Source organism: Python bivittatus, unplaced genomic scaffold (assembly GCF_059951505.1).
Source record: "Python bivittatus isolate LINGU-HERP-01145 unplaced genomic scaffold, Pbiv_v1 ctg000850_np1212, whole genome shotgun sequence".
Classification (NCBI taxonomy): Eukaryota; Metazoa; Chordata; class Lepidosauria; order Squamata; family Pythonidae; genus Python; species Python bivittatus.
In genome coordinates, this window is record NW_028277112.1 from 4175024 (window position 1) to 4198050 (window position 23027).

At 37.3% G+C, this 23027-nt stretch overlaps 1 protein-coding gene across 1 annotated transcript in view; it reads right to left on the reverse strand.

Annotated features, from left to right (window-relative positions):
• Positions 1 to 23027, reverse strand: part of PDE8B (phosphodiesterase 8B) — a 58739-nt gene that overhangs the window by 24523 nt on the left and 11189 nt on the right. The window contains exons 2-5 of the mRNA XM_088129810.1: positions 10507 to 10566; positions 8690 to 8880; positions 6110 to 6169; positions 4752 to 4809 (exon numbers count right to left, since the gene is read on the reverse strand). Of these exons, the coding sequence (XP_087985936.1) occupies positions 4752 to 4809; positions 6110 to 6169; positions 8690 to 8880; positions 10507 to 10566 (369 nt within the window). The remainder of the gene's footprint in view (positions 1 to 4751; positions 4810 to 6109; positions 6170 to 8689; positions 8881 to 10506; positions 10567 to 23027) is intronic.

Consider the following 23027-nt stretch of genomic DNA (forward strand, 5'->3'; position numbering starts at 1 on the left):
AAGAGGCATGGAAGGTAACCACCTTTGGAACTCAGAAACAGTTTTCAGGCCTGTGCAAATGAAACAGCCTATGAGCGTTTAGAGGAAGAAAAAGAGATAATGCCAAATGGGAGCAGGATGGTGGATCCCTAAAATGCAGAGAATGCAAGTGTGCTCTCTAAGAATAAAAAGAGAAGGGCTGTGGTAGTTGGTGACTCATGTACTACGAGTAATCAAAACAAATGGCTCCAAGCTGACCCAACCCATGGCTCATGAAATGTATTGTCTCCCAAGAACAAGGATCACAGAACTTATAAGACTTATTTATTTATTCGTTAAATTTATATGGCTGCCCATCTCACTTGCATGCAACTTTGGGTGGCAGACAAACTTAAAACACAACTAACAATCATAACCTTCCACCATTAAAATTAATTAAAAACAATTAAAAGCTACATTTAAAAAATACAGCAACAAAAACACAGAGCAGAATGCCGTCTATATACAGTGTAACCGTTTAACAAGTCCACTGGCAATTTCCCTTCCTATTAAAATATAAGGAGATAAATGATAATCAGAAGGAATCTCAAGACCCCGTAGGTCAGGCGAGATTCTCATCCATTCTTCTGCTCTCTGGAAGAGGACAGGAAATAGAAATAAAAATACGGCAAGTGAAAGTTTGGGTATGCAAAGTGTATCAATGGAAGAGATTTCATTTCTGGGACTATGGTTGGAGTTAGCTAGGTGATCTGCTGCTGGCATGAAATGGGTTGTACTTCATAAGAACAAATAAAATTGTGTTTGCCAAAACAAGGTAAGCTTGATTAGGATTGAAACAAAACCTTGAAATAAGGACTTCTGATAAATATTTGTATACTGTAGAACGTGGGAGTGTTTGTGAAATTGAGCTTTTAAAACCATTTGGTGGAAAAAAATAAAAAGGATGTTGACCTATAAAGTTCATTGGCCCATACAGTACATAGCTTTTATGAGCTTGAGCTCATTTTGTTTATTTCCCATACTAAACTAAACTGAAATTCAGAGTATGGGAAATAAACAAGATGAGCTTGAATTCTCCATACAGAAACACAATATGATTTATTAGGTGTAATGGAGATCTAGTGGGATGATTACCATTGTTGAAATACAGCAACCAAAGGATACAGTATGTTCAAAAGTAAAATAATTAGAAAACATGAAGTTGTATTGTATGTTAAAAATATCTATGCCTGCTTAGAAATCCAAATGAATGAACTTGGCAATGTTGTAGAGATCAGCCGGGTTAATATAAGTGGAGGAACAAATAAAAACAATACGGTCTTTAGTGTCTACTATACCTCACTCATCCAAGGAAAGATGTAGATATTTTCCAAAAGCAAACTGCATTTTCAATATTTATTTATTTATTTAAAGCATTTATATGATTGCCCAACTCAGGCAACATGACTCTAATATGTACAGAAGAAATCAACAAACTAAAAATACAAAAAACAAAACAAAACACCCCCCATAGTGTTAAAAATCAACTAAGACAATAAAATGGTAATCAGAACTAAAATATACTATAATTGGGAACTCTGCTTATTCTGACCCAAGCACCCAGGGAAAATGGATGAAGTTTTAATGATGGTGGACATGAATCATACTGATATATCTTGGGAGAGCAACTTTGCCAAACATGGTCCTTCCAAGGAAGTTTCTGACTTATCTTGTGGACATCTTTCTCCTTCAGAGAGAAGAGGAAGGTACAAAAGAATCAGCAATACTTATTTTATACCAACCAATAGGGAAGACTTAGTTAAGAAAATGGAAGTACTAGATACATAGAGGAAAAGTGACCATATAATGCTGGGTTTCTTGATTGTTAAGAAAAAATATGTACCTTGATAGGCTCTTGGTAGCTGAAAGCAAGATGTCCAGTGAGTCCTTTTTTAACAAGGTTTATTGAAAATGTGAGAGATGATGTTTACAGAAAGTTCAAAACTGGATTGCTTTCATTTTAGAACCAAATTTATCTTTCAGTTCATTAGGGTAGACACTTCAATTTCTTTCTATTGCCCCTTCTCTGAACCAGGGGTAGGAGTGAGAAGCTACTTTCCTGTTTCTCAGACAGCTGAAGAATGTCTTTCCCAACTATCTCTTGAATCCTTATCAGGCTGGAAACATACCATTATGTACCTTCTCCATCTGCCCTTTTCAAATATCTTCTTGGGTAGAAACACTGAAAGTCTAGGTTTGCATCTTAATACAACTCTGGCCCTGATAATTTGCATGTTTGAAGACTTTCTATTCCTTGATCTAACCATGGAAGCCAGTACAGACACACCTCCACATTCAGGCACATTTTCTGTCCTTCTCCCATATTTTCTTCTAGCTTTCTTGCCTGATCAAAGTTCTTGAAATTTGAAAGCCTGTAGAAATTAGTACAACATCAGCTGACCTAGTAAAGGTCCCCTATGGATGTTTTCTTTAGGCCAGCTTGGTATTACTTTACAGTTTTATCTGTTTGCAAGTTGCAAGTTGTCTTACCAAAGCAATATTAATTTATTGTGCACATGTAAAAAAGGACATCAGAAGTATCCATATTGATGCACATTGTAGGATTAGATAACAAAAATACTGTTTTGAAAGGATAATATTTACATATGTATTTTCATTAGTCACTAAATGTGATACTTTTAATTTACTTTTCTATTTATTATGTAGTTATGAACATTACTATAAAGAATTATGTTTGGAAGGAAAGAAGGATATTTATCAGATAGAGAGGGAAGGAGGGAGCGGGATCAAAAGCTCAGTCTCTCAGTTTTTCCCCCCTTGAACAAACAACAGTTCAGGTTAACCACTGAAGCATAGAAAGTGCCTCTGCTACCTACTTAATAATTATGTTAAAGTCTATTCTTTGTTATGCTCATCTTTTTTCTGTAGCTTATGAAATATAATGCACAGGCTAATGATGGCAGGGGACTTTGTCTGAACAAGTTAGTTATTGTCGTTCAGGCTCAGATGGCAAGTGTGCAAATATGTAAGAAAGATAAGAAAAAAATCTGAGTTGGACAGGTTATATGACTCATGCCAGTGGAGGATGAAGATATAAATTAGAGATGGTTCCTAGCAGTGGTAGGCAACCTTTTGGGTTCAGTGGACACACTTGGGATGTTGGGAGCATATACACATTTTCACAAAATGTTTAGGTGGGATGGCCAGCCACAAAATATCACTTTGCTACATGCAATTGTTTCTTCATCTTAGTTGTCTGACCCCTTTTACCCCTGCCTATGGGATATCTATGATCCAAAAACATTGATGCTAGAGATTGGGGGTTTTCTTTTACAGCAGGCCAACTTCCTTTTTTATTTAACAAAATAATATTTTTAAAGTCAATTGAGGTTCTGGTAGGCACCGTGTTGTCTAGCCCTGCTTCATATGAGCCTAGATCTATAACACAGCATTGTGGTTACAGAGTTTTAGTATTTATAATGCTCCCATTCACGATCAAAGCCCCTCAATATATATACATGCTACCATCACAATTGTTTTTCTTCTCTCTCTCTCTTGGGTTGTCCTATAGGCCTTTATAACATCTACTGTTATGTTATATAAATATCTCTGGTGAACAAATATGGCTGGTAGCTGGAGAAAATGCTTCCTGCTGAAGTATTCCAGAAAAAACAATTTAGAGACAGAAACAGAGGTGTCTATAATGAGACATAAGTCTCATCAGAGTAGTTTGCATGCATAGGTGTGTGAGGAGAGAGATCAACAGATGTATCAGTGACTATAGTTTTAGATTACATCATAATAAGCCCAATAAATCCAATATTTTTGCAGGACCATATGTTATGTTACAATAACAAGAAGACACATATAGCAAGGGGGTATGATAAAAAGAAAAATCAACAAATATCACAGGGTCACAATTTAATATATCATAAAATGTAAGAAACAGAAGAAAATGGGACTAAAATGAGAAGGGAGACTGATTTTTAAAAAATTAACATCCATTAAGTAAAGACTATCTAAAACATTTTAAAAAAAACCAGCAGAATATAGGCTTAATGGAACAAACCTCACCTATCAAGATGTTCCAAAAACACAGAACTAACTAAAAGAGTACATCTTCAGGAAAGAAATCTGGCAAGAAATCTGAGGTTTAAACCATTTATAGCACACATATTTTTACATATTTCCTTCCTTCCCTCCCTCCCTCCTTTCTCTCTCTCTCTCTCTCATTCTTTCTTTCTCTTTCTTTCATCTTTCTGAAACCTGCTTCTCTTATCCAGCAAGCTGTTAGAAAAGGCACTGAGCTTCCTCCCTAAGCCTTCTCCACCCAGCCCTATTTTCTGTTTTCATAGTGATTCTGAAGGCAAAATGCCAACCAATTCCTTGGTTCTTTTCCAATCAGCATTGGCTACACTGCACCAGCAAGTACAAGCTTCAGGCGGTTATAGATGTTTTATGTGATACTATTAGAGAACCCTATTTTCAAACTGAAAAGAGTTTTCTTGGCATCTGTCACAGGAAATCATGTCCAGGCTTGTAGAAATGCATTTGTCAGTATCTTTTAATTCCTTAGACCTAGCCAGCAATAGTATGTCTATAACTTGCTGTTTATTTATGAATTAAAATGTGGAGGAGCTGAAGGAGTCACAACTATTATGTGATATATATAACATGGATGACAGCATGAACAATTAAACAGAAAAAATAAGACATGAAGATTGATAGATAATTGTTCATAGCCTAAAAAAGTTAGAATAACTTTAACATACCCTATTAAATCCTGCATGGAGAAGTGGGAGAACAGACGCTTCTTCTTGACCAGCAGATCTACAGAAATGCAAAATATATTTTCACTCAATAGACTTAATTATGGAGAAAATCTATGTGGTCGCTAAGAGTTGACACCAACGTGATGGTATAGAATCAGTCGTTCAAGAGACTTGAAAATTCTCTTTTTGTGGCTGTTCTTTTTTGGGTTAAGGCCTCCATGGACTACAGAAGGAATGGCAGAAATGTAGCAACGTCTTCAGAGGGAGCAAAGCTGAAATGCTTGACCTTTCTTTTCTTGAATTTGTTTAATCAAAATAGGTGTGTCAGACCTTTGGGTTTTTTTTAAAAAATAAAAGTCACATGAAAAATCATAAATTTGCTGCCAAATTTTGCAAGGATCATTCTGAGAGGCTCTGGAGGCCACAGATAAAATGGAGGCAGAGAGATGCGTGTGGCCTGTGGGCAGCTTATTCATGTTGAATTCACAAATAATAAGTCATGAAGAATATATTTACTGTTGTTCTTTCAGCTTTTCAACTATTATGAGTATTCTAGTATTCAACTATTATCAGTTTTCTAGAGATTAGTCTTTTTTTATGCATTGCTGAGATGGGCAGAGAAAAATTCAAAAAAGTTTTCGTTTGCATGGTGTTAAATGGTAAAAGGTTTGAACGCGTTTCTTGTAACCACTGTCAGAAACTGTGCTGCAGAGTGGGCTTGAACTTCATTTGGCTTGATCTCAGTTCATGTGCAAGTCTCCTTTTGGGAACAATAATGCTATGTCCTACTTGCTCCTGGGTGAAATTTCAACTTTGTAATGACTTATGTGTTAAAAGAATCTTCTGGTGGTGCAAACATTTTCTACGCCGAGAAAAATTTGACTTTAAGTGACACTTTGGGAGCTGCAGTCCAAAAAGTAGTTCATTTGGCCAGAACAAAAGCTAGTTTTTATTCCATTAACATTTAATTAAAATCAAATGTAGTTATAGTTGAGAGGTACAGTACATATTTCTCCTTCTTTCACATTAATAATTGTAATATTTGGAGTCTTCAATGGATACCACAGGCTTTAAAGAGGCACATGCAGCTGTGGGGCCTCACTTATCCTCTGACATGGACTAAGTTGTTCACGAGAAACTGCTATTTATTCCTTTCAATATAACCTTTTATTATAATGCTCTATTAAAATTGTCTACTGTGAAAATTGGAGCTTGAATCAGTCACAAAATGCTATACCATTATGGTCTCTTATTCCACAGTAGTCATGAAGTTGGATGCTAAGGTACTTTATTCGCTGAATAACCATACCTATTGAAAAAAGTATTATTAAATAAACATACTTCCTCAAAATACTTACATTTGTGAAATAACAGCTAGTATCACAGTATGTTCAGCAGGTTTTGTAGCACGAATTGACCTGGAATTAAGAAAGTGCAGGCCATATTTGATAAAACAATTTTATTAACAAAAATTTATCATCCAAACAATACATATTAACATGAGTTGCACAATTTTTTGTACTTCTCTCTCTGTGTATGTAAATTGCAAGCAAATCAGGTGGTTATTTTACCTGCCTCATTGCTCTTTTTCTATGTTTTCTGAAAGGCCAGATCTAGGCTGCTAAAATCCAAGATGAAACAATAAATTCTCTGCTAAAATCCAGATGAAACAATTCTTGGCAAGCAAGACTGCATCAAGTAGAACCAACATACTGAAGGTATGTGTAATGGTATGTGGGAATGACCTTGAGAGATAGGCAAAAAGATGCTGCCTAGGGAACAGTCAGATAAGAGACAGCATAGCCTGCAGCTGCATAGTGGGTGGAGTAAGAGGCTCACAAGGGGCCCTATCTAAGTTCTCAGGCTGTAAAGGTGACAGTGGAAGAATTGTACTTTCAGACTTGCAAGATTCTGTTAATGTAGTTTTATACATAATAAAGTAGAATTAGTTTATCTGGTTGAGTTTCCTGTCTGGTCTACCTGGTAAGGCTGACAGTATGTCTGCAGTTACGGCAGGCTAATAAGAACAGAGTCACTTTTGAATTTACACTTTGAACTCTAAATAAATTTTATTGGCTAAAACTCTCCCCAATGAGAACTTTAGAAGGATATTGTCTCAGAAGTAATGTAACTTTAACTTCAACTGAAACATTACATGGACCCTATGGATGGTGGTTAGCAGTCAGAGAAGGAATATGTATTACTCAAAGGTTCTTGCCTAATGTAGTAGTTTCTGACCTCAACAAAGCTGAAGAGAACAAGGTTCTACCACAGCCCATCCTGATAGATTATTCATTTATCCCACTCAGCTTATAACAGCAAAATAGTATCTTTTTTGTGATGGATCCTGAATATGGGACCAAGTGTCCTTTCCCCAGAAAAGCAATATAAGCCTCATTTTCATCAGTCTTCTGCTGTACCCTGAAAAGTCTGAGGGTCAAGAGTTTTTACACATGTACTTAATGCTGAAGACACAAGTCAGTTTTAAAGCAAAACATCTATTGTTTCTTTTGCAGTAAGAACTGCAGTGGAACAGCAAATTACATGTTTGTGATTTCTTCAGAACCTGCCTTATAAATCAGAATCTTGAAAAGTTTACATTTATACTTATATATGCCAGTTCAGCTGATTGTTGCCAGTTTTTTCCAAAAATCAGACATCCCAGAGCATTTTTCCTAGCCAGGCTTGACATATTACCTTCAGCTGTTAGATATTATAAGATCCGCTGTTCTGAACTTTTTTGCCACTGTGGTTCTCATGCAACAGAGGATGTAGTCCATGTCTTACTATGCTGCAAATTTTATAGAGATTTATGAGCCATTTTAAACATGCTCCTTCTAAAAGACTTGCCTGGCATAGAAGATGAGATATAGATCTCACTCCTCCTGTCCTACTGTCAGATCAATATTATATGTTCCATAGCCAAATTTTGTTTAGCAGCCATGAAAATACACCCTCAGATTCTCATGGCATAGCAGAGTAAGTACCAAATATTTAAAACTATTCAGATTGCTAATGATGCTACTGCTATAAATAACAAGATTTGAGGTCTAGGAACCAGAGACAACTACTTGTACAGCCCAAATGAATCCTTTTATATTATATCAACAGGTTACTGTAATGTTTCTTTCCCCCTTAAGTGATTCCATTACTTCTGGTTTTGATTTTACTCTCATTTTTAATTTTATATGTTATTTTTGTTGTATTTGCATATGCTTCGTCTGACTGGTCAGTGATCATCAATAAAAGGAACTCCTACTGCTTACACATGAATTTAATTTTATAAATGCCTTAATGGATGGACTTTGGAGGATCAGATCATTGAATGCACTGCTATATAGATGTATCTGACCCAAGCATCACTAAAGATGGCCAGACCGACTCAGTTTAGTCATCATAATCTTTACATTCCCAGCAATACCCCTGGTCTTACTTTTAATTTGTGGAGAATTTATTCCACTTTATTCCTGTCATTAGAACACAGAACAGGTGTTTCCCAGGCAGAGATGCCATGGTTCCACAGGGTTCTTCCACATGAAAACACCTTCCTAGGGCCTCAACAGGGAGGGAGATTGCCATGACTCCATGATCAAAGCCCTGCCCCTTTTTCATGTGTTTCACATGTGACACATGTAAAAAAAGGGGCATCCTTTTAATGGTGTAGTCACAGCTATCATCTTGATTTTTTTTTACCTCTTTCCCACAAACACCTCATGCAGAGAATTGATGAATCCTTCTCCTTGAAATCTAACTTTCTATATTCCAGAGATTTCATGTACTGATTCCATGTGGAAGAACATTTCATCACATGATAGCCCTGCTCAATAGCCTAGAAATGAGAAATTTTGCCACTGTAGTTAGGAAGTGAACATAGAAATTGCATAATAGTATTTTGCTATACTGCCAGGGTCATATAAAATACAAGAACAAGTAATTACCTACAGATGGCTTCTGCATCAAAGTGTCTGGAGTTTCGATAATCTATGACAATTATTTCATGATGTTTATCAAGAAAGCATTCAAGTGCTGATTCTGGCGTCTGAGCAATGTTACATCTATACCCAGCTCTATCACAAGCCCACCAGAATCCATCGCTCTGTTTGTCTTCTTTTGCAAAGATTAACAATACCTATAAAATACAGAAGATAGTTTAAGATGATTGTACATTTAAAACAATAACTTCGGTCTATGACCATAAAATAAAATAAAAATAAATTTAAACTAACTTCTTTCACTGTATAGTTGATCCAGTAATGTTTAGTATTAATAATATTTTTAAAATAACCTCACACCCTCCATGAACACATTCACTTTCCAAAAGCAAGAAGTAAAAACAATGTTTTAAATATGTATACATATTTGAATGTTATTTTTGCTTTTAAGAACATGAGCTTTATATTGTTGAAGGGATATACGTGTGCTTGTGAATGTGTTTATAAAGTACATTCTTAACATTCCCAGAGTTGGGATGAAACTTGTACAAGTGAACAATCAGTCTAGTGGCAATACACTATGGGACATAAACTACAATGTCCATTATACTTCTATTAATGTCATTATTGGTCCAAAAGATAATGATGCCATCACTTCCCCCTTTCGGTTCAGTGAAGGAAACTATATTATGTCTAGACTGCCATTTTATATGTCTGTGGACCTTCTACTTCCAAGAGATACCTCCCAAGTATCTTTAAAGGATTCTGTTTGGTTCAAGCTAAAGAAGCTCCCTGCATCTATCTTTTCCTTTAATCTCTCTCTTTCTCAAAGCAATGAAAAAACTGAGCAGTGCTTTCTGATGCACCAAGTTATCAGGTGATGCTATTAATTCAAGTTTTTAATGAGAGATCTTTAAGAAAGGAGAGTATTTGTCAAGTTTACGATATTTATGAGCAGTTTTCAAATTTCATAACAGAGGTCATCAAAATAATGAGTTCTGCAATGTACATAAATTAATCATAGCAATTCCTTTATATGTTACAGTCACAGATGAATAAAAAAGAAAGCTTGCTTTATAGTAAATATAATATTAATTATAATATTATAATATTAATGATATAATCAAATGAAGGACAGACTCAACTTTTATAAGATCTGCCAAGAATTGATGAGACTACCCAACCATCTCTCCTATAAGTTTTGAACCCTATTTATTTCACAAAAATAAATTGTCATGTTGATTTTCTTAGATCATCCTGGATAAGCAAAGCAAATAAACAATTGTTCTAAGTCAGGTAATGTCTGTGTCACTGTCCATAGCCATGATGTCACTATGTGGAAATCAACACATTTAGTATGAGAGGTTGGCAAGGTGACCATGATTTTTTATTATCAGAAACTATCTGAAATAAGCGTTATGATAATTAAAACAATTGCAGCATCACATATGTCAGCATATGACTAATATAGTTAAATTACTAGGTACATTTGTCTGTACAAAATCGATGTTCTTTATAGTTCTAAACTAAGACAGTACAAGAGCATAATCTCCCAAAATATTTGACATTACAGTATTGCTTGAATCTTTGTAAACATAAATATCAACTGATACAATTCTATTAATTCAGCTATCAGGAAAAAGAAACATTTAAAATTAGGGTCTTACTCCTTTTTTTTTTTTTTTAGGTACTCAAGATTTGTACTGACTTATGCGTTTCCCTTGCACAAAAAGATTACATGAGTTTTTGGAACTGTACCACTAATACTTACTGGTAAAGTAAGATAGATAGATAATTTATTGGTCAAATAAGACAAGTCCTACCTGAATAGGATCTTGTGTCAGTCTCATAGGTCCAATTTCTGTCTCAGTAGTTGAAGCCTGCTAAATGAAAGTAGTGTGTAAGACTTTTTTTTTTTGGTCCCATTGTAAGACTATATTAATGGGATTTCACTGCAGTGATTAAACTAATTTGGAAAAAAAATAATTTATCATATGACAACTTTCAGTATTAGGCCTGGGTTCCCACAGAGCACAGTTATATACATTATTTGTGTGTTACACCAGAAGAATATTCTTCTCCATTTGTACAGACTTCACAATTCTGGCTTCTCTTGCTAGGGAGCACAGCTATCAGCCTAGAGAAATTTATCAATGGCTTATTTATTGAGAGTTCTGAAGCAGGAACTCTTCCTGTTGTTCTTAGAATAACTTAGTCAAAATCACATTTTGCTCTTGTAACAAATCAGATTAACTATTCTCCTGGCAGGAGGAGACTATGGAAATGATTGGGGTTTGCGATTCCATAATCATAATTCTCACTGTCAGAACAGTCTTGCTTATGTTCCATTCCAACAGTTTCAGTGTCAGATACAACAGGACAAATGTAGCCGAACATGCCCCTTATCCATATAGAAGACTACCTTTCAGTGTTCAAAGAGCTTATTTTTTTCTATAAGACATGAAGCCCCACTATATTTCATTTTGACTCTAAATGCTCCTTGAAGTGAATCAAGGTTTAAAGACAAATTCCATAACCCCAGGCTGAAATCATATGTGGAATAAGTCCAACAGAACTGAGTGGAACTTATTAAAGAAAGAATGTGTGTGTCAGACTGTATATCAACTCCAGACCAACACAGCTGGGACTTCTTTGGACCTCAGAAGCTTCATTTAATTTTGTAGCCTTCCCATGGACTACTCTTGTGTTTATATTTTATCAATTTAGTTAGGGCTGTGCAAAGTGTTCAAAACAAGTGCTCCACAAAGTGCTTTAGTGCAAAACAAAGCACCTCTCTTCAGATGGTTGAAGTAGCCACATCCTTTGGAAAGTTCATATAGCTGCTTCAAAAGCTGCTTCCAGTTATTTGCACATTTGTGGATGTGGATAGACATTGCTATGACTGCTAATGAAGTGAGGTTACTGGGCACGCACATGTTTGCAGCCAGTCCGGAACAGACATATGAGCCTTAACGAAAGATGAGGTTGCTTTAATTATTTGAGGAGAGGTTTTTGGTTGCTTTCACAAGCTTTGTAAAGCATCCTTCAAAAATTTTGCACAGCCCTAATTTTAGTTAGCTTATTTATTTATTTATTTTGCAAATTTCTATTCCATTACTAGACTCTGGATAGTTGACAAAAATGACCAACAACAGAATAAACATCACCAATAAAAGCCATGGTAAAATTAAACAGCATAAAATCTCTAGAAAACAATGCAGCTAATCCACAGCCCAAATTCTGATGGGCCCATCACCCTCAAATATTTGACAGAACGTATTCGTTTTTAACATCCTCTTAAAACATTGTCTAGCCTTGGGGGCAGGGGACTCTTCCACGGCTAAAGAAGGAACAATTGAGAGGGTTCATCACCAGGCACTGCCTCTCTTAGGCAAGAAGCCCAAAGCTTGCCCTCCCATATACATCACGCCAGATAGGTAGATTCTACCTGAAGAAGACAGTCCCTAAAGTATCCAGGAGTCAAACCATGTAGGGCTTTATAGGTTAACCAGCACTTTTAATTGCAATCAGAAACCTACTAGTAACTGGTGCAACATCTACTAAAGAGGTATGATATGACTGTAGCAGCTGTCACTGGCCAGAAACTGAGTGGGTGCATTACTGGACCAACCTTAGCTTCCAGGCGTTCTTCAAAGGCAGCCCCAAGTAAAGCATGCTGCATTAGTCACGGCACTGTGATAAGGGCATAAATCCCTGTTGCAAGATTAAATATTTCCTCCTTTTTAAAAAGCCCACATTCACCCGATCCACTCCTTCAGCATAGCTCACCTGAGCAAATTCTGCTTGTCAAGAAAAAATGAAATTTTAGTGAAGAAAATTTGAAAAATGCTTGTGAATATTATAATTGGTCTTATTATGCAGACACCTTTCCACTTTTTATCGGGATAAGTGTTCCATTGTTTAGAACACTTCCAAAAACAGCTCCTCAGAAAGACACATCAAGAATTAATGCTTAACATGAAATTCCATGTTTTCCTGATCTATGATCTGCCTCATTTCAGCTTCCTTAGTGGAATCCAACATAAACTAAATTGCTTGTTTATTCCAATATTAATAGGCTACTCAATTAGCCCAACTCAAGCTCTCACACTGAGTTACACCATAAGCACAATGCAGAACTTACATACATTTCATTAACACTGTCAGTAATGTGTAGCTAAGCATTAACATTAACTGCAGCTCACGAAAGCTGTGACTGCACTGCATAGAGGAGTGATATAAAGTTGTCATGGTGCCAAATTCATGCTAATTTTTGCCCAGCCAGTTAAATCAGTATTATTGGAAGATTCCTGTGCCAGCTTTTCCTTTAAAGACAGACTTTACTGACTTATCTGAGATTTTAAAAAACAGGTAAAGCTTCAGAAAAAGTACTCCAAACATCTATTCTCAATATGTTGCATGCCTTTTAAGGTAGTTATTTTAAATGCAACTTTATAGTTTTTATGCTGGTTGGGGTGACGGGAGTGGTATCCAAGCATATCAATGTGGAAAAGGCTGTAGCTAAACAGACATTATTTCATAATAATTTGTGCTGTATAAGGTAGCCCAGCAGGAGTTCTCCTTCTTGAGATACTTTCTATCTCTGTACAGCAGAATATGATTCCTATGAACAAGAAATAAAGTCTGCATATGTAAGCACACCAGTTAAATACTTCTTCCTTTTTAAAAAGCCCACATTTCAACACCTAGTTCCAACTACTCCCTTATGGGGTTTTTGTTTTTTTGTGTTTTTTTGGTGCCTTCAAGTCAGCTTTTGGCTTCTGGCAGCTGCCTGGACTAGTCCCTGCAGTTTTCTTGGCAAGGTTTTTTGGAAGTGGTTTGGCATTGCCTCCTTCCTAGGGTGAGAGAGAGGGTCACCCAGCTGGCTTTGTGCCTAAGGCAGGACTAGAGTTCATAGTCTTCTGGATCCTAGTCCAATGCCTTAACCATTACACCAAACTGGCTCCTTACTATCTTATTTAAGGCTAGCAGATCTGGGTGGTAAAATCTGGACAAACACTAGATGGCAAAGAAACAGAAGTCTCTCATTCTTTCCTGCCATTTAGTGGTTGCCTGGATTTCTACCACTCAGATCTGGTAGCCCTAATCTAGTTACCCTTTAAAGAAGTCTTGCTTTATTTCTTAGATTTGTACTCTAATCTTTTTTGTTTCTTTCACGCATCTCAGAATGACAAAACAAGGATCAGAATGTTGTGGTGCAAGCACCATCCCTTGCACACCCTTGTGCAACACTACCACGCACATACAAAAAGAGCAGAACTTGCATTGTAATGTCATGATACTTGTTTTGTCATCTGCCTCCTCCTGCCCACCCCTGCAAACAACTGTGGCAGGGTACATGTTACCGAGCACAAAGTCCCAAGTCCCTGCCATCTTCCAGAAAGAGGAAAAACTCCTGCCTGGCATCCTAGAAAGATGCTGCTCATCACTGTTGATAGTAGTGGAATAGAAGATCAATTATCTGACCTCAGGCTAAGGCAATTCTAAAGTTTCTGTTTAGCTATCCAATGATCTGCTCCTAATACCTAGCTGAACGGTATCATGACTTCCCTTCTTCCCCGTGCGTGAGCACCAATCCATGCTACTGATTCATCCATTCCTGCTTAAAGAACTTAGAACAAAGAAATGTGAAAGCATTTAGAAGCTAATGACACACAGTGAATAGCAAAGCATTTCTTCATTTTCCTAACTGGTTAAGAGTTTTTGTCTTTTCTATGCAGGGACTTTAAAACATTACAGGACTAGCTTATGGAATATAGCTGTCTTATGACTGGCAGAATCATTTTCATAGCAATAGCGGCATAGTTCTTACTGATTTGTTGGAAGCAACATGTATTTTTCTTCAAGGCTACAATCTGCTGGACACGGGAAACACTCCACTTTTCTACAGTACCAGGGAAACTAGACATCTTGCTCTAATGTGATTGCGGTATTGAATAATGTTGCATGACTCGTCAGGAGTACATAGCCTATATTATTCGTGACAGTACTCGTAATGAGGTTCACCAATATTTCTCCTTCATTGCCATGCCATTGTGCAAATTTCTAAGAGCCAAACTAGATGTGACAGTGGATGCTGTGTAATGAAGAGATGACATTCCAGTTTTAATAGTCAAAGAGGTATGTTGTTAAAGAGCAGCTTTACTTCATCACTGACAATACAAGACCATTCTCCTCCAAAGCTGAGAGCAATGATGGTGTTAAAGACACTTTTCTGATATTTGCTGCCTGAGGAAGCTCTTTTATTCTCCCTAATGGCTACCCTGACAGGAACAAAAGGACATTGGATGACGTCAGCAAGGATTAAAGGCTCAGTTAACCTCTGGGGTACTGAGGTATCATTTCAGCTGACAGCTTCTGGGACCACGTACTGCATGCCTGCAGAATGATTATCCTTGAGTTGAGTATTCTATTTTTGGCACTATCCTCTCATGTCACACTCTCCTTGGGGGATTCCTCTTCTGAGAGAAAAGCAGAGAATTCAGCCCAAGATACATCTGCAGGCTTACAACTTCCAGTGAAATAAGCGCTTTCATTATTCAAAAAGAGGTGCTTCATACCCATTCCTACACATTGCGTTGATGTTTTTCCAAGGCTCTGCATAGCCATAGTATGTGCCATTAATCTAGACAGGCAATCAGCATAAGATGGCTTCCAATGTTCCCAGCCACACATTCTAATCTTCACATGACTAAAATGGAACCAGTTCATGGGAGTATTTTCACCACAATGTGGCTAATTACATAAAGAGCTTTTGGCTCATTGCTTGATTACTAATCCACCCTAATTTTCGGGGGAGGAGGGAGTACAACAGAGAAGAAGCCACCCATAATGTCCCAGCATTTAATGAACATTTCATTTTCTTTTTCTTTCTATTATTTGTAGCACTATATGTTACCCCCATTTCTTTGTGCTAAAGCCTCTGTCCGCATTTCCAAAGCCTCCTTAGAATCAGGCAAAGAACACTGGAACAAAATTGTTAGCAATTTAAGCCAAACCCTGAAATAGCAGGCTTTCTCAGTAAGACAGTTTTAATGGAACTAATATGCTTTTTTTGATATGTGGAATGAAATGACAGAAAGAAATAACATAATGATAGGGCTGTACCATTGAACTAAAACAAGACTTACTAGAAATGCATTATTATAATAATCCCTAGACTTATTATGGTGAAATAAGTTACTAATATGACTGAATTTGTATTTTTTACTATAGGGACTAAAAAAACGTATTCTGAACAGGATTTGTGTATTTCCCTTGGGTAAAACAGTAGGCCATTATGAACACATGCTATCATCTCCTGTGAAAGAAAAAAAAATCCATCATTACTGATTTATATATGTCAAATCTAAATGCATACAAATCCAAATTGGGCATAAATAAACTTGGAAAAAATAAACTTATTGCTGAATTTACTGCTCATTTCATCTGACATTTCTGATTTGGTCTTTTAATTGTGTCTCCTAAACCTTTATCTGATTATCTTACTAAAGGTAAAGATAACAACACCCTTGAGTTCAGTTCAGCTCCTGGTGGCAAAGGGAGACATCTGTGTGATTTTCCTGGCAAAATTATAGAAGCAGTTTGCCTTTTCCTTTTGGAAGGGAAGATTTTTTAAATTATTTCCCAATCTACTGTAGTTTACAGTACAGGAAATCTCCTGATGGTCTCCTATCCAAGTACTAAATTAATCCAACGCTTCTTATCTACTGTAGTAAATGGGTAGGAAAGGACCAAGAAAGTGACAGTGGGGGAAGGGCAGGTAGGTAAGAAGGTCAAGATTCCACTCCAACTAGTCTATTCTCTAGAAAAATAATGTTAACTAAGTACTATGTTTGATCTTTCACCTATTTGAGTTGCTCTTTAAGCTTTATTGTCTCTGGTATTTATGTCCTGTGTACCTGCTCAGTTTTTTTTATATAACTTGGACTGTTTCTATAGCAGAACTCCTCTAACGTAGGGACAGATCAACCTCCCCTTATGTCTGCCAGAGTCTGCCCCTTAGAGTTTTCTATGGAGATTCTTTTAAGCTGCTGAGCTGGGCCCTGTTGCTACATCTTCCAGATCCAGATGTGGTTGGATAAGTGCTGAAACAATTATCTTACTGCTCTAGCAAAATATCCATCCTGTCTGGATGGGAGCAAGTTAAGAGACTGCAAATCAAAGATTTTTTTTTTTCCTGTTGATGTTTCTATGGAAAGCAATTTTTTCTGGAATTCTTCCATGGCTATAGTTTCTAGTCTTTTATTTGCATTTAGCTTATTCCCATATTAAAAATTGTCCTAAGAAAGTAAATTACATTTCCAGTTCTGCCGAACATTTTCTCTATGTCCAAAATGAGAATTAAGCAATTTTAATAGTCAATTAATATTTATATGATAAAATAAGTTAATGTTAAGATCTAGAAGTCATTTCCTTATCATTCAGGTATCCTACCACATACAACTGGTAAATAAGAACAGTTTCTTTTCCATGAGACAATATTATAGAACCACATCAAGTACAAATATTAATAGCCAGATGCAATCAAAATTAAGTAAGTTTAATTTCCTTTTATTTTCAACCAGAAACTTCAGCTATATTTATTTTATTTATTAAATTTATATGCCACCCATCTCCCCCAGAGGGTGACTTATTATATGTTGAATTTTATATGCTGAATTGTCTTTTTATATGCTGAGTTTGCCTAGTGAAATAAAAGGGAGTTTAAAGTGCTTAACTTTGCTTAATTTATACCCTACAGATATAATTTGTTTTCACTCATAGACCTCTAATCTTTAATAATTATCAGTTCGTTACTACTAGTTTGCTGCAGTTGTGCATTTTCCATTAATTTGTATTAATGCCAGGGCTGTATTCCTACAATTCTAATCTTCATATCGAGCATGAAACTGAGCAAACTCAGGGAGGCAGTGAAGGACAGGAAGGCCTGGCGCAATATGGTTCATGGGGTCAGAAGAGTCGGACACAACGACTAAACAAAATCTTCATATTTTATACATCATGTCAGAATATGATAAAATGAGCAGTCCATACAATAGCACATGCATTAGGAAAGAAATATGGAAAATTATCTTTCTGTAGTACAAGTGTAGTACAAGTGTAATAATTAGCAGAGTAATATGAGGAACACATTTAAATATGTGTAGTAGAATGTTAACAAAGTATCCTTTCAGCTATTTTTTTCATTATTGCATTATAATTCTGTGCAATGATTGTAATCCTTTGTTAGAGCAAAGGCCCTACGAACAGTCACTCATGCCCTCGTTATCTCCCAGATAGACTACTGCAATGCGCTCTACATGGGACTACCCTTGAAGAATATCCGGAAGCTCCAGCTGGTCCAGAATGCGGCCGCGCGAGCAATTTTTGGGGGCCCGAAGAAGGACCCATATAACACCTTTGCTCCGTGAGCTGCATTGGGTACCGGTTTGCTTCTGGGTCCAATTCAAGGTGTTGGTTATCACCTTTAAAGCCCTACATGGCATGGGGCCAGGCTACCTGAAGGACCGCCTCGCCCCCACGATCTCAACCCGTCCCACCCGATCTCACAGAGAGGGCATGCTTCGGATCCCCGGGGTAAAAGAACTTCATTTAGCGGGATCCAGAAGGCAGGCCTTCTCTGCTGTGGCCCCCGCCCTCTGGAACATCTTGCCCCCGGAGGTGAGACAGGCCCCCTCACTCCAGCCTTTCGGAGGGATTTGAAGACCTGGCTCTGCCATATGGCTGGGGCAGGGAGGGAGGATATCAGAAATGGGGTTGGCTGGCCCCTTAGTGGCTTGGTGTGGCCCCCATCGGCCTCTTGGATTTTTTATTTTTTTTATTTTTTAATGCTTGGTTTTTATAACTTTTAATTGTATTTATGTTTTTAGTGTGTTGTAAGCCGCCCAGAGTCCCCCATTGTGGGGAGATGGGCGGGGACAAGTTAAATAAATAAAATAAAAATAAAAATAAAGGCATCTAAAACCATTTAGTAAAATTATAGTTTTAAACGGTTTAGAAATCTACGTCCATGATTTCCCATGCTATAAAGAAGCATAAATCTGTCCTGGCTACAGTGCAAAATGGATTTTAGTATGCCAAGTTAGAGAGGGTTCAGAGGAAAGCAACAAAGATGATACAGAGACTTGACATGTCTTGTGAACCCAGACTTAAGGAACTTGGGATGTTCAGTCTGGAGAAAAGAAGACTAAGGGGAGAAATGATAGCTGTGTCCACATAGATAAAGGGAAGCCACATGGAAGATGGTCAAGGACTATTTTCCATGGCCAGAGAAACGAAGACCAGAAATAAAGGGTACAAGTTGCAGCTATCTAAATTTCAGTAAAATGTAAAGAAAAACTTCCTGATGGTAAGAATGGAACAGTCTGCCTAAACAGATTGCGGGCTCCTCATTCTGGAGGTTTTAAGAAGAGCCTAGGCAGCCATCTATTGAGAATGGTTTAATTGGTTTTTCTGCACATTGGCTTAGATAACCTCTTGGTCCCTTCCAGCTCTCCACTTCTATGATTCTATAATTTGGAAAGAGGGGAGAGAATAATCATCAGTCCTTATGTTGTAAGTCTGGTCTGAGTATAGCTGGATTCCTAACTGGATAATCAGATAGTTTACCTTGAACTCTATGCAACATTATTTTATTCCACAACCACACATTTTACTATATTTGTATTCCTTCATCTAGCCACTTTAACACCTTCCAGTTGCATCAGTCATCCATAGCTAAAATGTATCTTTTTCTCATTAGAAATGAGGCTATTCTACTTTTCATACTTTCTCTCAAAATACTTTTCTAAAACCAATTCCTATGGCTGTTTTGGAGCCAGAAACTAAGATACAATTGTCTTTGTGATACAGTAATTGTTTAAAATACTTCTGGAATTTAGATTTGTGAGTACATTAAGCCTGTTATGGTCCAAAGAAGCAAAAACCATATTCTACTTGCATATATTAGACTGGAGATACAGCAGTTGAAGTTCTTGCATTCTGGCTTCTTGTGATCTGTTTTACAGCAACCTGATGTAAGAGAATGGATGATTCCTAAAACTTCTTGTCCAGGCCTTCCCATTCCCAACATTCTTCCTTTTTTCATATTATTCATTATATAACTAGCACATTGATGAGAACAACAATCCCACTTCTTGAAATGGGTTCTCTAGTTGGGACCACAACTCCCTTTGGCCATGCTGTAAGAATTCTGAGGCAAGTGGAGGGTCATTGCCCTGCAGAAAGAAGCAAGAAATGCAGGCATTTCAATGTAGCTGGTGAGAAAAGGTTCTGTGGCTGAGAAGGATGTCACACTCTGTACGGCACTGTATCTCACAGACCTGTTTGCTGTGATTAAGGTGTAAACGTAAGTGGAATAATTCATACAGAACTGACTTGAGCTGAGTGGCAAACACGTGCTCAAATTTATTTTCTTTATTTACTAGTCTCCCCTATCTGTAGTTCCTACTGCAAAATGTTACTGTATGGAATATTCCTATTCACTGTTTTGTTTTGTTTTTTATTTGGGTACAGTGGCATTCATACAATGTTGACTGGAGATTATTAGCACTCTAATGTTTAGATAACTTAAACCTTTAAGGATAAAAAGAAAAAGAAGTGTATATCAGAAGTATTAACTATGATTTCTAAAATGTTAATATCGATAAGCCTAAGGTTGTTTAAATTTTACCTCTAAAGCTAAATGTGGCATTAATAGACAATTGCAAAATACTTTAAATTATTTGTTATATAATAAAGGGTTCTCTCTTAAGCTTAATACTTAATACTAAGGTTTCCATTGAATTGTTACTTATTACTGTTTCTGCATATTAAAAGTAAAAAGGAGAAGGAAACAAAAACAAATAAACGACAACAAAAAGAAAAATAAAAAGTTTTTTAAAAGGTTATTTGGTTTCCAACATCCCCCTTTTTGTGCTTCTACCGATTTGCATTGTTTATAAGCATTTAGATCCCCTTAGAAGCCATACTGTATGGTAAGTGTATTTGCTGTGCTGTGTAATCTATTGTCTATATGGGAACCATTCTTGCTTGAGTTTGGTTAAACTTCTCTTGTGAATATTCGCTGAAAATTTTGCCATTGCTGTGCATTTTCTAAGTTTAAGTTCCCAATCCACTATCGTTGGAATTGTACCTTTCACTGTTTTGATCAGTTAGTCATGCCTTCCTCCATAACCCTCCATCCCATTCTCGATTCCCATCCAATTTTCCATTTCACAATGCTCAAAATTCTACCTCCACAGCCACTGAATACATTCTGCCCTCACTGGCTATTTTGGGATCCTCCCCTTTAAGCTTTTCTGGTTCTGCAAAATTGGAAGCTTCCCTCTTTATGTGTAAATGATACTGCTTTGGTGAGAGGTAACCACAGAATGTGAGGCTCCCATCAAAACGATGAAAGCAGCACTTATTTATTCCAATTCTGAGGCCAACTAACTGGCTGGCTTACAAATAAAAGAAAAGAAACACTGCATTAAAAGAGAACATGGTCAATCAAAAGTACTAAACTAAGCTAAACTAAAAGGGGCTCCACAACTATCCTATTCCAAGGCCTGGGAGAAAAGTGAGGTTATTAGTAATTTTTAGAATGTTAAAAGGGTGGAACCCACACAAATCTCTGGGGGGATATCATTCCAGAAGGCGATGCTGCAAATGAAAAGGAGCACCTCCTTGGTCCCATAAGATGACACTGTTTGATGGACAGGTCCCAGAGTGCACACTCACTGCTTGATCATACAGCATTGTGCTTTCCCAATGCAACTTCTGCCCCTTTCATACAGCCATGCAATGTCACAATGCACTTAAGAAAGGGCAGAGCTTGCATTGCAATGATACAATGCTGCTGTCATTGTTGTTCAGTCGTTAAGTCGTGTCCGACTCTTCGTGACCCCATGAACCATATCGCGCCAGGCATTCCTGTCCTTCACTGCCTCCCTGAGTTGGCTCAGTTTCATGCTTATTGCTTCAGTAATGCTATCTAACCATCTCATCCTCTGCCGTCCTCTTCTCCTTTTGCCTCCAATCTTTCCCAGCATCAGGGTCTTTTCCAAAGAGTCCTCTCTTCACATTAGGTGACCAAAGTATTTGAGCTTGAGCTTCAGTATCAATCCTTCCAATGAGCAGTCAGGGTTGATTTCCTTTAAGATTAACTGGTTTGACCTCCTAACAGTCCAGGGGACTTTTAAGAGTCTTCTCCAGCACCACAGTTCAAAGGCATCAATTCTTCGGCGCTCAGCCTTCTTTATGGTCCAGCTCTCACAGCCATACATTACTACTGGGAAAACCATAGCTTTGATTATGCGGATCTTTGTCGGCAAGGTGATGTCTCTGCTTTTTAATATGCTGTCTAGGTTTGCCATAGCTTTCCTTCCAAGGAGCAAGCGTCTCTTAATTTCATGGCTGCAGTCTCTGTCTGCAGTGATCTTGGAGCCCAAATAAATGAAGTCTGTTACTGCTTCCATTTCTACCCCTTCTATTTGCCAGGAATTGATGGGTTCAGATGCCATGATCTTAGTTTTTTTAATGTTGAGTTTCAAACCAGCTTTTGCACTCTCCTCTTTTACCCTCACAAGAGGCTCTTTAGTTCTTCTTCACTTTCTGCCATTAGGGTGGTATCGTCTGCATATCTGAAGTTGTTGATGTTTCTCCCTGCAATCTTAATTCCGGCTTGTGATTCTTCCAGCCCGGCATTTCTCATGATGCACTCTGCATATAAGTTAAATAAGCAGGGTGACAGTATACAGCCTTGTCGTACTCCTTTCCCTATTTTGAACCAATCAGTTGTTCCGTGACTGGTTCTAACTGTTGCTTCTTGGCCCACATACAGATTTCTCAGGAGACAGGTAAGGTAGTCTGGTACCCCCATCTCTTTAAGAATTTGCCACAGTTTGTTGTGATCCACACAATCAAACGCTTTTGTACAGTCAATGAAACAGAAGTAGATTTTTTCTGGAACTCTAGTCTTTTCTGGAGATCTCTAGTCTTCCCCATTCTATTGTTTTCCTCGATTTCTTTGCATTGTTCATTTAAGAAGGCCTTTTTATCTCTCCTTGCTATTCTCTGGAAATCTGCATTCAGTTGCCTATATCTTTCCCTTTCACCCTTGCTTTTCACATTCCTTCTTTCCACAGCTATTTGTAAAGCCTCATCAGGCAGCCATTTTGCTTTCTTGCATTTCTTTTTCTTTGGGATGGTTTTAGTTGCTGCCTCCTGTACAATGTTATGGACCTCCGTCCATAGTTCTTCAGGCACTCTGTCTACCAAATCTAATCCCTGAAATCTATTCATCACCTTCACTGTGTACTCACATGGAATATGATCT